General features: G+C 39.1%; 1 protein-coding gene across 1 annotated transcript in view; it reads left to right on the forward strand.

Moving 5' to 3' along the window:
- The window catches only part of SLC25A12 (solute carrier family 25 member 12), a 99,535-nt gene that overhangs the window by 19,325 nt on the left and 62,067 nt on the right, over positions 1 to 18,143 (forward strand). Inside the window, exons 3-4 of the mRNA XM_068968469.1 lie at positions 392 to 534; positions 14,440 to 14,555. Coding sequence (XP_068824570.1) covers positions 392 to 534; positions 14,440 to 14,555 — 259 coding nt within the window. The remainder of the gene's footprint in view (positions 1 to 391; positions 535 to 14,439; positions 14,556 to 18,143) is intronic.

The following is an 18,143-nucleotide window of genomic DNA, read 5'->3' on the forward strand; positions in this document are numbered from 1 at the left end:
AAAGAAACTCCCCCTACGTAAAATGGTTAACTCCATTCCCCCCTCCTTCCGGTTCCTGGCAACTACTCCTGTACTTTTCTGATGCTATGAATTTGCCTGTTACGGACAGTTCATATAAATGAGGTCATGTGGTATGTGGTCTTTTGTGTGGTTTCTTTTAAGTTAAAGTGTTTTCAAGGTTCATCCATATTGTAGCGTGTATCGATACTTTGCTAATGTTCTGAACTCAGGCTCTGGGTGTCTGTTTTTGGACTATCCAGAGAAAACTTCTGCATTTATTGTTACCTTGATTATGATACTGGCGTTTAATTTACTTTTTCAGAAAACTTTTGTTGGGTACAAAAAGATACTGAACAATTTTAATATTAAGTATACATTATTTACTTTTTAGTATGCCAGTACTGAGGTTGATGGAGAACATTACATGACCCCGGAAGACTTTGTCCAGCGCTATCTTGGACTGTATAATGATCCAAATAGCAATCCGAAGATTGTGCAGCTCTTGGCAGGAGTAGCCGATCAAACCAAGGATGGGTAAGAACTTGTATGCTGTTCTTAAAAGCTAATGTTTTTCAATATCATACTAAAAAAATGGGAAAACCGTAAACTTACCCATGACCATTTAGAATTTTAATATTAATAAACCGTATCTTTTCTTAGAAGTTTAAAAAAATTGTTATTTACTGCCATTATCAAGTATACTTGCATTTCTTTCTTTTTTTTTGAAAAAAATACATGCAAAGCTGTATTTTATGTTGAATAATCTGGGCAGAATGGTTTTCAGATAGCTAAGTTATCTTTTATTCACTCATTCAGTAAATATTGAGTACTTACTATGTTTTAGGCACGTTCTGTGTACTAGAATTCCATCAGTGAATAAACCACAGAAAAACAATAAACAAAATTTAAAAATAAACTGTAGCATTAGGTGGTTATAACTGCTATAAGGAATAATAGGGAAGCATTTAGAGTGATACTTATTCATTTATCTGTCAGGTATTTATGAGACAGCCATCATTTGCCAGGCACTGTTGAACATTAGAAATATAAACAAAATGAGGTTCATGACCTTGAGAAGAAACTCATGGCTTAGTGAGAAAGGATGAGTAAACAAAGAGAAAAAGTAATACTTTGGGAATAAGGTGCTATGATAGAACCATATGAAATATACAAAGGACACCTACGACAGCATAATTAACTCTGTTTTGGGTGTTCAGGAGAGCATCCTAGAAGAAGTGATACTTGAGTGAATCTGGCAAGACAGAAAGAGTTTTCTGGACAAAGAGGGAGCATTCCAGGAAAGAGAACAACTGGCAGGAAACATCAAGGGGCGGGGACATGCAGTTTTGAGGGCATTAGCCTGCTGTGTCCCCTTTGCCTAGCAAAGCAATAAAGCTATTCTTTTCTACTTCACCTCCCCCCACAAAACCCATCAGGGGGCACCTGCATGTCTGTGTTGCCTCCACAGTGGGCAGGTTGTCGGAGTAATGGTCTTGACACAGCTGGGGACCTTGTATGCTCAGCTCTGACTGTATCCTATAGGCCTGTGACTCTCAGACGTGGAGGTATTTTTAGCCTGGCATTGTAGGCATGTGTGCAGTCACAGTAATTACAAAGTGCATCTTACTTGAGTGTCAGTTTACTCAAGTCAAGGGGGAGGGGCATTTTTCTATTAAAATCTAGCAGGACTGTATTATGGAGGGAGTGGAATATTTGTATTCTTTCCTTTGTGAGTTCCAAGCTAGAGCCCCAGGACTCCAAGGGCCTGGTTTCTTCTTCTTGCCTATAGAGGGGCGTGTGAAAAACTAGGCAAAATTAGTTTTAACTGTTTAAAATGTTTAGAAGGCTGTCATAATACAGTGGAAGTGTTGGTTTCTAAGTTTTTTGAATCCAGGGTTATTGTATTCATTTGTATTTTCTCACAGAGTTTAGCACAGTGCATGAAATTTACTATGAGTATTTTATATGTTGGAAAGATTTTATATGATTCATCACTGACAGATATTGAGGAACTTGTATACATTTTGTGCCCAGTCTCTAGAAGAAGTCAAATTGGCTGCTAGGTTACTGTGGACAATTCAGTCATTAGGTCTCTCAATAGCGATTAGACAGTGAGGCATATAAAAATTAATCGTATTTAATCAGAATTCCTTCTTCAAATCTAGAAATTTTAACTGTTGTCATTAACTTGGTCTGAGACTTGCCAGACATATCTTTTCAGATGCTTCCTCCGTATCTTTTCAGGTGCTTCTTCCGTATCTTTCCAGGCGCTTCCTCCGTATCTTTCCAGGCCGCTTCCTCCGAATCTTTCCAGGCGCTTCCTCCGTATCTTTCCAGGCGCTTCCTCCGTATCTTTCCAGGCCGCTTCCTCCGAATCTTTCCAGGCGCTTCCTCCGTATCTTTCCAGGCGCTTCCTCCGTATCCTTTCAGGCGTTTCCTCCGAATCTTTCCAGGCGCTTCCTCCATATCTTTCCAGGCGCTTCCTCCGTATCCTTTCAGGCACTTCCTCCGAATCTTTCCAGGCGCTTCCTCCGTATCCTTTCAGGCGCTTCCTCCATATCTTTTCAGGTGCTTCTTCCGTATCTTTCCAGGCGCTTCCTCCGTATCTTTCCAGGCGCTTCCTCCGTATCTTTCCAGGCGCTTCCTCCGTATCCTTTCAGGAGCTTCCTCTGAATCTTTCCAGGCGCTTCCTCCGTATCTTTCCAGGCGCTTCCTCCGTATCTTTCCAGGCGCTTCCTCCGTATCCTTTCAGGCGCTTCCTCCGTATCTTTTCAGGTGCTTCCTTTTGTGACCATACGTTCTGATCCATTCTACGGGTGTATCTTATTTGAAGCTTCATGTTGTTCTGTCAGAAGCAGTCGTGTTGTTAACGTGTGGTCAGGTGGAATTGAGTGTTTAAGTTGCCAGAGTAGAATCTATTAAAAATGGGTTTTGGCTAGTAAAGAGTCTAATAATGTTGAATACTGTTTACTTAAAAAAGCAAGCTATTTCTCTTTTGAAAAGGTATATCTGTTCTATTTAAAAATTTAAAAACTGCTTAAACTTCCTTTTTTCTCCTCCCTCCTTAGAATAAGTCAGATTGAGATTGGGTAGGAAACTTGATTCATAGAGTTAGGTCATAAAAATTATAAACATATAGATTATTTCTAAAAGCAGAGAAAGGTGGAATTTTCTAGAAACCTCTCATTCATGGATGATTGTCATAATTTCCTGAACTTACTGAAATGTAATGCAAAAATGAATGATTTTGTATTTTCAATTTTCTGGGGAGAAATGACAGGTTTTTCAGAGGGTCTATATGATTTCAGAAGGGTTAAATATCATTGTTAAAGTTTTTTAAAAAATACTTTTAATTTAAGAAAATCAAAGGAATTGATGATGTTTAAATTTATTCCAAGTAGCCAGCCCTTCCTCATTTCACATTTAAGGAAAATGAACTCCAGAGAGATTGACTGACTTGTCCAATAACACACGATTAATTCTCTTATTTAATTTTTAGCTCAGCTTCTTGTAATCATTTTAAAAAGCTCTCTTTTCTCTATTGTTCCGTTTCCTACTCCTTTAAGCAGGGCAGTGATGAAAGTTAGGATAGTTTAGTTGGTTTATCTTTTTTTCCAACTCCAAGAGGTATTCCTTGATTCTGTCATAGTTTTTTGAGGACAAGTCCTGTAGGTATACGGGCTACCTAGGCAGCGCAGTGGTAAAGAATCTGCCTGCCAATGCAGGAGACGCAAGAGACATGGATTAGATCCCTGGGTTAGAAAGATCCCCTGGAGTAGGAAATGGCAACCCACTCCAGAATTCCTGCCTGGAAAATTCTGTGGACAGTGGACTACAGTCCATGGTTGCAAAGAGTTGGACATGAACGAGCACAGCATGGCCTATAGGTATGTAACCTGACAAGAATCACATAATACTGTTTATAATTACTCCAGACCAAATCTGAATTAATAGAACTAGTATAAACAAGTTTGAGTGATTTAGGTAAGTGTATGAGAAAAGCAGTGTTCAGTTCAGTCGCTCAGTTGTGTCCGACTCTGCGACCCCATGAATTTCAGCACGCCAGGCCTCCCTGTCCATCAACAACTCCCGGAGTTCACTCAAACTCATGTCCATTGAGTTGGTGATGCAATCCAGCCATCTCATCCTCTGTCATCCCCTTCTCCTCCTGCCCCCAATCCCTCCCAGCATCAGGGTCTTTTCCAATGAGTCAACTCTTCGCATGAGGTGGCCAAAGTACTGGAGTTTCAGCTTTAGCATCGTTCCTTCCAAAGAAATCCTAGGGCTGATCTCCTTCAGATTGGACTGGTTGGATCTCCTTGCAGTCCAAGGGACTCTCAAGAGTCTTTTCCAACACCACAGTTCAAAAGCATCAAAGCAGGTTTAGGGGTGGTTAATACTGTGTCCCTTTGGTGTTCTATCCTTGCCTGCCCTCCCTCGTTTTCTTAGCATGTTAACTGCTCCCTTTCTCTTCTCCTGGCTCCCTTTTCTCTAATAGTAAAGTAAGCAAGAGTGTTTTGATACAAGTGCTTGCTATGGACAGCCATGTATTTTTTTAAATTGTTTTTTGTTTTGTAAATATTTTTTTTGGCTGTGCCACATGGCATATGGATCTTAGTTCTCTGAAGAGGGATCAAACCCAGGCCCCTCGCATTGGAAGCTCGGAGTCTTAACCACTGAACTGCCAGAGAAGTCCCTGGAGAGCCATGGAGAAACAACATTGTATAAATAGCATGATAGTTTGTCTAAAAGTAAAAGCCATTCAATTCAGTTCAGTTGCTCAGTCGTGTCTGATGCTTCTTGACCCCATGGACCACAGCACGCCAGATCTCTCTGTCCATCACCAGTCCCAGAGTTTACTCAAACTCATCTCCACTGAGTCAGTGATGCCATCCAGCCATCTCATCCTCTGTCGTCCCCTTCTCTTCATGCCCTCAATCTTTCCCAGCATCAGGGTCTTTTCAAATGAATCAGCTCTTCGCATGAGGTGGCTAAAGAATTGGAGTTTCAGCTTCAACATCGGTCCTTCCAATGAACACCCAGGGCTGATCTCCTTCAGAATGGACTGGTTGGATCTCCTTGCAGTCCAAGGGACTCTCAAGAGTCTTCTCCAACACCATAGTTCAAAAGCATCAATTCTTCAGCACTCAGCTTTCTTTGTAGTCCAACTCTTACATCCATACATGACTACTGGAAAAACCATAGCCTTGACTAGACGGACCTTTGTTGACAAAGTGATGTCTCTGCTTTTTAATATGCTGTCTAGGTTGGTCATAACTTTCCTTCCAAGGAGTAAGCATCTTTTACTTTCATGGCTGCAATCACCATCTGCAGTGATTTTGGAGCCCCCCAAAATAAAGTCTGTCACTGTTTCCACTGTTGCCCCATCTATTTGCCTTGAAGTGATGGGACCAGACGCCATGATCTTAGTTTTCTGAATGTTGAGATTTAAGCCAACTTTTTCACTTTCCTCTTTCACTTTCACCAAGAGGTTCTTTAGTTCTTCTTCACTTTCTGCCATAAGGGTGGTATCATCTGCATATCTGATGTTATTGATATTTCTCCTGGCAATCTTGATTCCAGCTTGTGCTTCATCCAGCTCAACATTTCACATGATGTACTCTGCATAGAAGTTAAATAAGCAGGGTGACAATATACAGCCTTGACCTACTCCTCTTCCTATTTGTAACCAATCTGTTGTTCCATGTCCAGTTCTAATTGTTGCTTCCTGACCTGCATACAGATTTGTGAAGAGGCAAGTCAGGTGGTCTGGTATTCCCATCCCTTGAAGAATTTTCCACAGTTTATTGTGATCCACACAGTCAAAGGCTTTGGCATAGTCAATCAAGCAGAAATAGATGTTTTTCTGGAATTCTCTTGCTTTTCGATGATCCAGCAGATATTGGCAATTTGATCTCTGGTTCCTCTGCCTTTTCTAAAACCAGCTTGAAGATCAGGGAGTTCATGGTTCACGTATTGCTGAAGCCTGGCTTGGAGAATTTTGAGCATTACTTTACTAGCATGTAAGATGAGTGCAATTGTGCAGTAGTTTGAGCATTCTTTGGCATTGCCTTTCTTTGGGATTGGAATGAAAACTGACCTTTTCCAGTCCTATGGCCACTGCTGAGTTTTCCAAAATGTCCATCAACAGAGGAATGGATAAAGAAAATGTACATTAATGCAGTAGAATATTACTCAGCCATTAAAGAGAATGAATGCTATTGTAGCACCATGGCTGAACCTAGAGATTGTCGTGCTGAGTCAAGTAAGTCAGACAGAGGAGGAGAAATATTGTATGACATCAGTTATATGTGGAATCTAAAAAGAAATGATACTAACGAACTTACAAAACAGAAAGAATGGATACATGTATATGCATTTGAAGTGTGCAGCCTGTGAGAACTCCAAAATTAAAACTTGCTGCTGAACGACTGTCGACAGGAGAATGTGGGATCCCACCAAAAAAATGTACCCCACATACAAGGGCAAAGGAGAAGCCCCAGCAAGTCAGTAGGATGGGCGAAATCATGTTTAGAATCAAACCCCATACCTGCCAGAGATGCTCAGAGGGCTCAAACAAAACCTGTGCATACCAGGAGACTCCACAGAGAGTGAGCCAGACCTGCCTTTGAGTGTTTGAGTGTCTCCTGTGGAGGGACAGGTCAGCAGTAGCCTGCAGGGGCTCTGTGCAGCAGACCTGGGTATTGCATAAGCCCTCTTGGAGGAGGTCACCATTAACCCCACCATAGAGCTGCCAGAACTTACACAGGACTGGGGAAATAAACTCTTGGAGGGCACAAACAGAAGCTTGTGTGCACCAGGACCCAGGAGAAAGGAGCAGTGACCCCACAAGAGACTGAACCAGACTTGCCATGAGTGTCCAGGAGTCTCCATGGGTTGACGATGGCCTGGTGCAGGGTCGGGGCCACTGAGTGCAGCCGTGCGTGCATGGGCCCTTTTGAAGAAGATTGCCATTATCTTCATTACAGATTCAGTTACAGTTCAGTTGCTCAGTCGGGTCTGACTTGGCGACCCCATGGAGTGCAGCATACCAGGCCTCCCTGTCCATCACCAACTCCCGGAACTTACTCAAACTCATGTCCATCGAGTTGGTGATGGATCATCTCATCCACTGTTGTCTCCTTCTCCTCCCGCCTACAGTCTTTCCCAGAATCAGGGTCTTTTCCAATGAGTCAGTTCTTTGCATCAGGTGGCCAAAGTATTGGAGCTTCAGTATCAGTCTTTCCAATGAATATTCAGGACTGATTTCCTTTAGGATTGACTGGTTGGATCTCCTTGCTGTCCAAGGGACTCTCAAGAGTCTTCTCCAACACCACAGTTCAAAAGCATCAGTTCTTCAGTGCTCAGCTTTCTCTATAGTCCCAACTCTCACATCCATACATGACTACTGGAAAAATCATAGCTTTGACTAGACAGACCTTTGTTGGCAAAGTAATGTCTCTGCTTTTGAATATGCTGTCTAGATTGATCACATGGACTAGAACCTTGTCTAATTCAATGGAACCATGAACCATGTGGTGTAGGGCCCCCCAAGGTCATGGTGGAGAGTTCTGACAAAACATGGTCCATTGGAGAAGGGAATGGCAAACCATTTCAGTATTTTTGCCTTGAGAACCCCATGAACAGTATGAAAAGGCAAAAAGATAGGACACTGAAAGATGAACTCCCCAGGTCAGTAGGTGCCCAATATGCTACTGGAGATCAGTGGAGAAATAACTCCAGAAAAAATGAAGAGATGGAGTCAAAGCAAAAACAACACACCGTTGTGGAAGTGACTGGTGATGGAAGTAAAGTCCGATGCTGTAAAGAGCAGTATTGCATGGGAACCTGGAATGTTAGGTCCATGAATCAAGGTAAATTGGAAGTGGTCAAACAGGAGATGGCAAGAGTGAACATCGACATTCTAGGAATCAGTGAACTAAAATGGAGTGGAACAGGTGAATTTAACTCAGATGACCATTATATCTACTATTGCGGGCAACAGTCCCTTAGAAGAAATGGAGTAGCCCTCATAGTCAACAAGAGTCCGAAATGCAGTACTTAGATGCAGATCAAAAATGATAGAATAATCTCTGTTCATTTCCAAGGCAAACCATTCAATGTCATAGTAATCCAAGTCTATGCCCCAACCAGTAATGCTGGTGAAGCTGAAGTTGAACGGTTCTATGAAGACCTACGAGACCTTCTAGAACTAACACCCAAAAAAAGATGTCCTTTTCATTATAGGGGACTGGAATGCAAAAATAGGAAGTCGAGAGATACCTGGAGTAACAGGCAGATTTGGCCTTAGAGTACAGAATGAAGCAGGGCAAAGGCTAATAGAGTTCTGCGAAGAGAACGCAGTGGTCATAGCAAACACAAGAGAAGACTCTCTACACATGGACATCACCAAATGGTTAATACTGAAATCAGATTGATTATCTTCTTTGCAGCCAAAGATGGAGAAGCTGTATACAGTTAGCAAAAACAAGACTGGGAGCTGACTGTGACTCAGATCATGAACTCCTTATTGCCAAATTCAGACTTAAACTGAAGAAAATAGGGAAAACCACTAGACTGTTTAGGTATGACCTTTATTAAATCCCTTACGATTATACAGTGGAAGTGAGAAATAGTTTCAAGGGATTAGATCTGATAGAGTGCCTGAAGAACTACAGATAGAGGTTCATGACATTGTACAGGAGACAGGGATCAAGACCATACCCAAGAAAAAGAAATGCAAAAAGGCAAAATGGTTGTCTGAGGAGCCCTTAGAAATAGCTGAAAAAAGAAAAAATGCAAAAGGCAAAGGAGAAAAGGAAAGATACACCCATTTGAATGTAGTTCCAAAGAATAGCAAGGAGAGATAAGAAAGCCTTCCTCAGCCATCAGTGGAAAGAAATAGAGGAAAACAGTAGAATGGGAAAATTCTAGAGATCTCTTTAAGAAAATTAGAGATACCAAGGGAACATTTCATGCAAAGATGGGCACAATAAAGGATATAGATGGTATGGACCTAACAGAAGCAGAAGATATTAAGAGGTGGCAAGAATACACAGAAGAACTGTACAAAATAGATCTTCATGACCCAGATAATCACGATGGTGTCATTGCTCATCTAGAGCCAGACATGCTGGAATGTGAAGTCAAGTGGGCCTTAGGAAGCATCACTACAGACAAAGCTAGTGGAGGTGATGGAATTCCAGTTGAGCTATTTCAACTCCTAAAAGATGATGCTGTGAAAGTGTTGCACTCAGTATTGCCAGCAAATTTGGAAAACTGAGCAGTGGCCACAGGACTGGAAAAGGTCAGTTTTTCACTCCAGTCCCAAAGAGAGGCGATGCCAAAGAATGTTCAACTTATTGCACAGTTGCACTTATCTCACACGCTAGTAAAGTAATGCTCAAAATTTTCCAAGCCAGGCTTCAACAGTACGTGGACCATGAACTTCCAGATGTACAAGCTGGGTTTACAAAAGGCAGAGGAACCAGAGATCAAATTGCAAACATCCTTTGGATCCAGTGCCCTGAATACTACCACCACAAAGCCATTCTTTTCCCTCAATAAAGGGCAAAGGCATAGAGTATACTGGGCTTCCCAGGTGGTTCAGTGATAAATCTGCCTGTCAAGCAGGAGACTCAGATTCGACCCCTGCGTTGGGAAGTTCCCCTGGAGGAGGAAGTGGCAACCCACTCCTGTATTCTTGCCTAGAGTATCCCATGGTCAGGGGAGCCTGGCAGGCTACAGTCCACGTGGTCACAAAAGAGTTGGACATAACTTAGCAACTAAATAGCAGCAGCATTGCTTTTGGATATAATGTAATTTGTGTAATTTAAACATACTTTGAAATGTTTTAAGTAATAAAAATAACTTTGAATGTGTAACGTGACTTAGGTGAGTGAGAGCATAAAATGAAATGTGAAATGTAGTCATTTTCTTAAAAATGTGTTGGAAAACATGTCTCTAAAAAGTCATATATCCTTAATTGAGTTTCTTCAAGAATATTTGAGTTCCTGCCCTGAATCAAGCCTGTGCTCTGACAAGCCTACTTTCTGACAGGGAATTAGATTTGAAATAATGAATTATGTAATTACTTTAACAGGAATTTTGTGAGGGGCACGGAACAAATGCTGTAAGGATGTGAAGTCATCTGGGGACTTTAAGATGATTCTCTTGAGGAAATGATATTTGGAATGAGCTATGTAAAGATTGTGTGTGTGCTTAGCTGACTTTTTGCAATCCCAAGGACTGTAGCCCACCAAGCTCCTCTGTCCATGGGATTTCCCAGGCAAAATACTGCAGTGGGTTGCCATTTCCTTCTCCAGGGGATCTTCCCAACCCAGGGATTGAACCTGCATTAGCAGGCGGATTTTTTTTTTTTTTCACTAAGCCACAAGGGAAGCCCAAATGCTCTGTAAAATCATTGAAGGCTGTTTCCCACTTTTTGATTGGGTTGTTTTTCTGGCATTGAGTTGTATGAACTGCTTATATATTTTGGAAATTAATCCTTTGTCAGTTGTTTCATTGCTATTATTTTCTCCCATGCTGAGGGTTGTTTTTTCACCTTGCTTATAGTTTCCTTTGCTGTGCAAAAGCTTTTAAGTTTAATCAGGTCCCGCTTATTTACTTTTGTTTTTATTTCCATTACTATAGGAGGTGGGTCATAGAGGATCTTGCTTAGATTTATGTCGAGTGTTCTGCCTATATTTTCCTCTAAGAATTTTATAGTTTCTGGTCTTACATTTAGGTCATTAATCCATTTTGAGTTTATCTTTGTGTATGGTGTTAGGAAGTGTTCTAATTTCATTCTTTTACATGTAGCTGTCCAATTTTCCGAGCACCATTTATTAAAGAGGCTGTCTTTGCCCCATTATATATTCTTGCCTCCTTGGTCAAAAATAAGGTACCCATAGGTGCATGGGTTTATTTCTGGGCTTTCTATCTTGTTCCATTGGTCTATATTTCTGTTTTTGTGCCAGTACCATACTGTCTTGATGACTGTAGCTTTGTAGTGTAATCTGAAGTCAGGAAGGTTGATTCCTCCAGCTCCATTCTTCTTTCTCAGGACTGCTGTGGCTATTCGGGGTCTTTTGTGTTTCCATATGAATTGTGAAGTTCTAGTTCTGTGAAAAATGCCATTGGTAGTTTGATAGGGATTGAATTGAATCTGTAGATTGCGTTTGGTAGTATAGTCATTTCCCCAGCCAGTCAAAAAGTGGGAAAAAGACTTAAACAGACATTTCTCCAAAGAAGACATACAGATGGGTAACAAACACATGAAAAGATGCTCAAACATTGCTCATTATTAGAGAAATGCAAATCAAAACTACGATGAGATATCACCTCATGCCAGTCATAATGGCCATCATCAAAAAGTCTACAAACAAGAAATGCTAGAGAGAGTGTGGAGAAAAGAATGCTCTTGCACTGTTGGTGGAAATATAAATTGAGACAGCCACTATGGAAGACAGTATGGAGATTCCTTAAAAAAACTAGGAATAAAACCACCATATGACCCAGCGATTCCACTCCTAGGCATTATACCTTCAGGAAACCAAAACTGAAAAAGACACATGTTTCCCATTGTTTATTGCAGCACTATTTGCAAAGCTAGAACATGGAAGCAACCTAGATGCCCATTGACAGATGAATGGATAAAGAAATTGTGGTATATATACACAATGGAATATTATTGAGCCATAAAAAGGAATGCATTTGAGTCAGTTCTGATGAGGTGGATGAACCTAGAACCTATTATACAGAGTGAAGTGAGTCAGAAAGAGAAAGGTAAATATCATATTCTAACACATATATACACAATCTAGAAAAATGGTGCTGAAGAGTATATTTACAGGGCAGCAGTGGAGAAACAGACATAGAGAATAGACTTATGGACATGGGGAGAGGGGAGGAGAGGGTGAGATGTATGGAAAGAGTAACCTGGAAACTTACACCACCATATGTAAAATAGATAGCCAACAGGAATTTGCTCAATGGCTCAGAAAACTCAAACAGGGGCTCTGTATCAACCTAGAGGAGTGGGATGGGGCGGGAGATAGGAGGGAGGTTCAGCAGGGAGGGGATATATGTATACCTATGGCTGACTCATGTTGAGGTTTGAACAAAAACAGCAAAATTCTGTAAAGCAATTATCCTTCAATAAAAAAATAAATTAGAACAAAAATCATTGAAGGCTATTTCAGTGTAGTTTTAGCCACTGGCTAGTTTCACAGCCTTTAGTATTATAGGATGAATAAGCTTTGGTTTTCCTTTTTGTTTTGAATTTTCCTTTAAAGTTTTTATTAGTGACATTTCAAATATATAAAACAAAGAGTAGTATAATGAATTCAATATACTCATCACCCACTATTTTTGGAGGTTAATTTGTGCTTTTATTTGCCAGTATAGTTTAACTACAATGGACTACAAACTCTTTTGATCTAAAAAGTAGATTTTACATCACAGTGCACAAGCACACATCACATATAATATATATATGTAAAAGTGAAACAAAACTTTGTCAAAATTATCCCCCTTGAGTATTAATTCTTTTTTAAGACTTTTTTTTTAAACCAAGGATGAACTGCGCTGATGCATGTAATCACCCCAGTTCATGTTAGAGTTCACTTTAATAAAGTGTGACTACACCTTTTTTTAATTTATTTTTTAATTTTTATTTTTACTTTATTTTACTTAACAATACTGTAGTGGTTTTGCCATACATTGACATGAATCCGCCATGGGTGTACATGAATTCCCAATCCTGAACCCCGCTCCCATCTCCCACCCCATATCACCTCTCTGGATCATCCCTGTTTACCAGCCCCAAGCATCCTGTATCCTGTATCAAACATAGACTGGCGATTCATTTCTTACATGATAGTATACATGTTTCAGTGCCGTTCTCCCAAATCATCCCACCCTCTCTCTCTCCCTCAGAGTCCAAAAGTCCGTTCTACACATCTGTGTCTCTTTTGCTGTCTCGTATACAGGGTTATCATTACCATCTTTCTAAATTCCATATATATGTGTTAGTATACTGTATTGGTGTTTTTCTTTCTGGCTTACTTCACTCTGTATAATAGGCTCCAGTTTCATCCACCTCATTAGAACTGATTCAAATGTATTCTTTCTAATGGCTGAGTAATACTCCATTGTGTATATGTACCACAGCTTTCTTATCCATTCATCTGCTGATGGACATCTAGGTTGTTTCCATGTCCTGGCTATTATAAACAGTGCTGCGATGAACATTGGGGTACATGTGTCTCTTACACTTTTTTTTAAATACACCTACTTTTAATAATTGTGAAGATAGTTACTAAATTTGTTTCACTTATATCTCCACCCATTCCTCCATCCCCTGGATTATTTTGAAGCAAATTCCAGGTGATGTATTTCATCTGTAAATATCTCAATGTATATTTCTAAAAGATAAGAAAAATTGCCAAAACAAACCTCAAAGATGATGTCTCAGTATTATCAAGCATTTGTGTTATATCAGTATTTTCATTTCCTGATTTTCTTATAAACTAAAAAATATATTGTTTTACTTTGTTTAAATCAGAATCCAAATAAGATATGTATCTTTGTAATTAATTGCTGTATCTTTTAGGTCTTTAATTTGGTTCTCTTCCATATCTTCTTTAAAATTTTTTTTCCCAACTCCAGATTGTTTACTTCTAATTTCCCACAGTCTACATTTTTGCTGATTGTGTTTCTGTCATAATGTTTAATTTAACATGTTTCTTTGTCCTTTATATTTTTTCTGCAAATTGTTGATTACATTTAAAACATTGGTTCTCAATGTGCTGGGTGTTGTTGGCGTCTAGTGGGTAGAGGTCAGTGATGTTGTTCAACGTGATGCAGTGCATAGGAGGCCCCCACAGCAGAGTTATCCAGCTTCAAATGTCACTGTTGAGTGCAGAGGTTTAGAAACTCTGATCTGGTAGAGACTTGGTCAGATTCAGTTTCAATTATTTTTCATCCAGTCTCTTTCTTTCTGTGATATTTAGGACTGTTGATTATTATTTAGATCCATTAATGTGTTAAGAGTTTACAAAAGGGTAATATTCTATCATGGGCTTCCCTGATGGTTCAGTGGTAAAGAATCCACCTGGCAGTGCAGGAGACGCAGATTCGGTCCCTGAGTCAACAAGATTCCCTGGAAAAGGAAATGGCAACCCACTCCAGTATGCTTCCCTGAAAAATTTTATGGACAGAGGAGCCTGGTGGGCTGCAATCCATTGAGTCACAGGAGTTGGACACAGCTTAGCGACTACACCACCACCAACCAATATTCTATCATTCTTTCTTTCTTTATTATCTGGAATATCACTATAGAGAAACTTCCCTTCATCAGTTATCTGGTTACCCTGAGCAATAGTTCATATTGTAAAGGCAGGTTACCAGCTGATGACATTGTATATTTTATTCCAGGTTGATCTCCTATCAAGAGTTTTTGGCATTTGAATCTGTATTATGTGCTCCAGATTCCATGTTCATAGTGGCTTTCCAATTGTTTGACAAGAGTGGAAATGGAGAGGTGACATTTGGTAAGGAAAAAAAAAGATTATATAGTTAAGTGAAGTTAGTGAGGCTGGTTCAATCTTTAATTGCTAAATTTAGTAACTGCATATAGATTGCTGCTTATTTAAGAGCTGGTCAGAAAATGAAGTTTTAATTTCCTAAAAGAATTTATGTAGATAAAATTAAAATGGTTTTATTTTCTTTAAAGCATTAAACTATTGCAAAAAAAATTAAGGAATGTAGGAATGTTGTTGCTTCAACTCATTGCCTCTCTGACACTTTCACATTCCTAAAGTTGGTGGTATAAAATTACCTTGTTCTGGGCCAGCCTGGGATAGATTTTTTATGAAACAGACTGAACAACATGGAGTAATCATCTCATTCTTTAAGGGGTTTCAGGGTAGAGAATTCAGAGCTTCTCTGGAGCCTCTTTGGAAAATTGCTACTGTGTCATTTTAACGCCCAAGAATGGAACTGAAGGAAGGAGTTAAGGCAGGAAGAGTTAGCATTCTCTGAAGCCCCATTTAAAATTTTTGATTTTAGAAAAGAAGGCTAGAATATTAAAGTTGCCTTCTGAATTGGGTGTAGAAATCGATTTAAATCATTTGGTAGGCACATCATTGAGCACACTGTGGATGTCTCAAAAGTGTACAAACTAGGATTTCTATATATAGCTATATATTAGTTTTTTAAAAGAGGCTTACTTCCAGAAATTAGTATGTTTTAGTAAAAGTATCAGCTAATTTTTCCTGCAATAGGCTTTTCAATTAAAAAGTAGTGTTTTCAAGGACCTAGAGCACTCCTCCCTTTTTTTAATATTTGAATTTTTTTTCATTGTGGTAAACAGTACCTAACACTAACCTTAGCATCATAACCATTTGTAAGCGTACAGTTCAGTAGTGTTGAGTATATTCACATTGTCATGAAACACATCTCGATAACTTTTTCATCTTGTAAAACTGGAACTTGAGCCCTTTTAGCGGTGTGCACTGTGAATTAGCATCAGTTTGTGATAGACTCCTGAAACTCCAGCTTCCCCTGAGCCGCGGTGCTAAATATTTATTCACTGTAGTGTTTGTTAGAAAACAAATATCCTCTTATTAAACCCAAAGGGAGAAATCACTGCTGTGGTGAGAATGGTGAGAAAGTACAGGCATTGGAAAGGACTGGTGCAGCTTTTGCTGTCATCTTCCTGGGCATATGTTCTAGCATGGCATTAAATGATTTCTTCTGCCCACTGACCCAGTTGTCTTCTGTGTAAGAACATTTTCCCAAATAAATATCTACTCAGAGCTCTTTAGGTTTCTGCGTTTATCTTGGCATTCTCTCTTTGGAGCAAGCCCTGGCCTTTTCTGCCTCCTAAAGAATGTTGACTTTCCTCAGAAAAGCCTAGATTTTATAGTTTAAAACATAAAGGCTTTATCATCTCATCATTCAGCATTAACTTTGTACTTCTAAGAATGCTGAATTTTCTGTTTTCAATAGTTATCACATGTGTTCGTATGCCTTACTTCTAAATATGGTGCACAGATGCTTGGGAAATAACTTGATACAAATATCTGTATTAGTGACAGTATGCCCATACTTCTATCCTGTGTGCTTGCTTAAAAATTAGATTTCCCAAAGCCAAATTCTAACTTACTTTGTCCCTTTTACCTTGGTATTATGATTCTTTGATTACCTTTTCCAATTTCTATTTTAAAAAATAAGTCACTCAAGTCAGTTTATTCAACAGACTAACAATAGAGACTCATGCCATTGTTGATTAGTGGATTAAAATGTGTAGGAAGTAGCTGAATGGTTTATACACACCATATTATTTCATGCAAATGAAAGCTTATAGTTATTAGACTCCAGCTTTAGCATTTTACAGATCTTTTGTTTTTTCCCTCATACTGATTTATGAGTTAAGAAAATGCAAATAGAATTAAAAGCAAAACAAATCAGTTTTAGTGTTTATAGCACCTGGTGTAAACAGAACATGTAATTCCTCCAGAATCCTTCATTCTACTGCTCCATATTAGAATTGGGAAAATTCTTACAGAATAAGATGAATTTGAACTCCCTTTTGAAGTTTTTCTTGTGATCCCTGGCCAACTGGATGGTTCCCTTGATGGTGTTCACCTAAATCCTGGGGACCTGGACCATTCCCTTCCCTAATGTTGAGGATTCAATTTTAGACGAACCTTCTTAACTATAATGAAAAGAATCATAATGAAGGAGTGAAAAAAGCACTGAAACTGTTACAAATGCCATTTAACAAGATTTCTAAGGCCACTCATTTCAGGCTGTATTTGACTACAGAATTTCAGCATAAGGAAATAATTAACCTGGAGTTGATTTTAATAGAATTTTGGATCTGTGATAAAGGTCAGTTTTCATGTTTGTACTCACTCAATAAAAAGAATTATGCTTATATCTTTACAGATGTATGTTTAGGTAGAAAGAAATTTAAATCCATTCTAACTCAGTCCTTTTCACCTGATGGACTTATATTTTCTAGTTTGGAGCTTATTTAAAGTATAGTTTTTTCTTGTGCACATCAGGAGAGAAAGCCAGGAGAGAATATTGGATGCAAAGTGTAATGGATTAGGGAAAAACTATTGTGCCATCAGTATTATCTCTCTCTCTTGGACTCTTACGATTTATGTGTATGTCTATATATATTGTTCTCATCTATGCTTTTGTTTTTTTAGATATGGCTTTTATACACATCAAATTGTGTACTTAAATTGTGTATATATAGCAGTACTGAATAACATTTACTTGAATGCTGGACAAGTTTTTTTTTTTAAAGATGCCTTTGCTCTAGGGGAGAGGACTTAGATCAAGATGTTGATAATCCATTTCAGAATGTACGAGCTCAGGAGAGGGTTCTGAAGTTTTTAAAAGAATGAATAACATCGTTAGTTGTTTCTTCTTTGGTGTTCTTTTAGTGAAACTTCCAATGCATGCTGTGGATGATTTCTTAATGGCTTGTATATCTGTTTCTGCCTGGTGGCATGAGCCTTCTACGGGCCATTGCATGACTGGTGTGTGCTAGATACAGTGTAACTTGCCTTGCTTTCACTATCATCCACTAGTGTACTGGGTGCTCAATAGAATTGGATTGAGGTAACCAAGATAACCAGCGCTTCTACACTGTGTTGTCAGTAGTTGCCATACCTTTGTCCTAAGTTAAAAAAAAAAACAAAAACAGAAACCTATTGCTTTAACAAGGATTCTAAAAAACCCAACAATACTCTTACCTATTAACTAATAAATGAATATAAAACATGTAATGTATTCTAAATTTCCTATTAAAAATCTCATCAATATTGTGTTCTAAAAGTGTTTGCCTAGGAATGGGAACTGTTATAAGGAAACTTTTCCAGGGGCGTATCTTTATCCCTTGACTGTAGAACTCTCAAAGAAGTAGGTTTTCCTTTTGATTTTAAGCTGTTTGACCATCAGTATGACTGTACCCTCAAAAAGTAGGGTTTCCTTTTAATTTTATGTTGTTTGACCACCAATATGTATAGCAAATAAACACATGTTCCATTTGTGCCTCTAAAATACTCCTTTTCCATAAAGGGCATAATACTCAGATTGGAGTGTTTTAGGCATGACTGCTG

Source organism: Capricornis sumatraensis, chromosome 3 (assembly GCF_032405125.1).
Source record: "Capricornis sumatraensis isolate serow.1 chromosome 3, serow.2, whole genome shotgun sequence".
NCBI classification, from domain to species: Eukaryota; Metazoa; Chordata; class Mammalia; order Artiodactyla; family Bovidae; genus Capricornis; species Capricornis sumatraensis.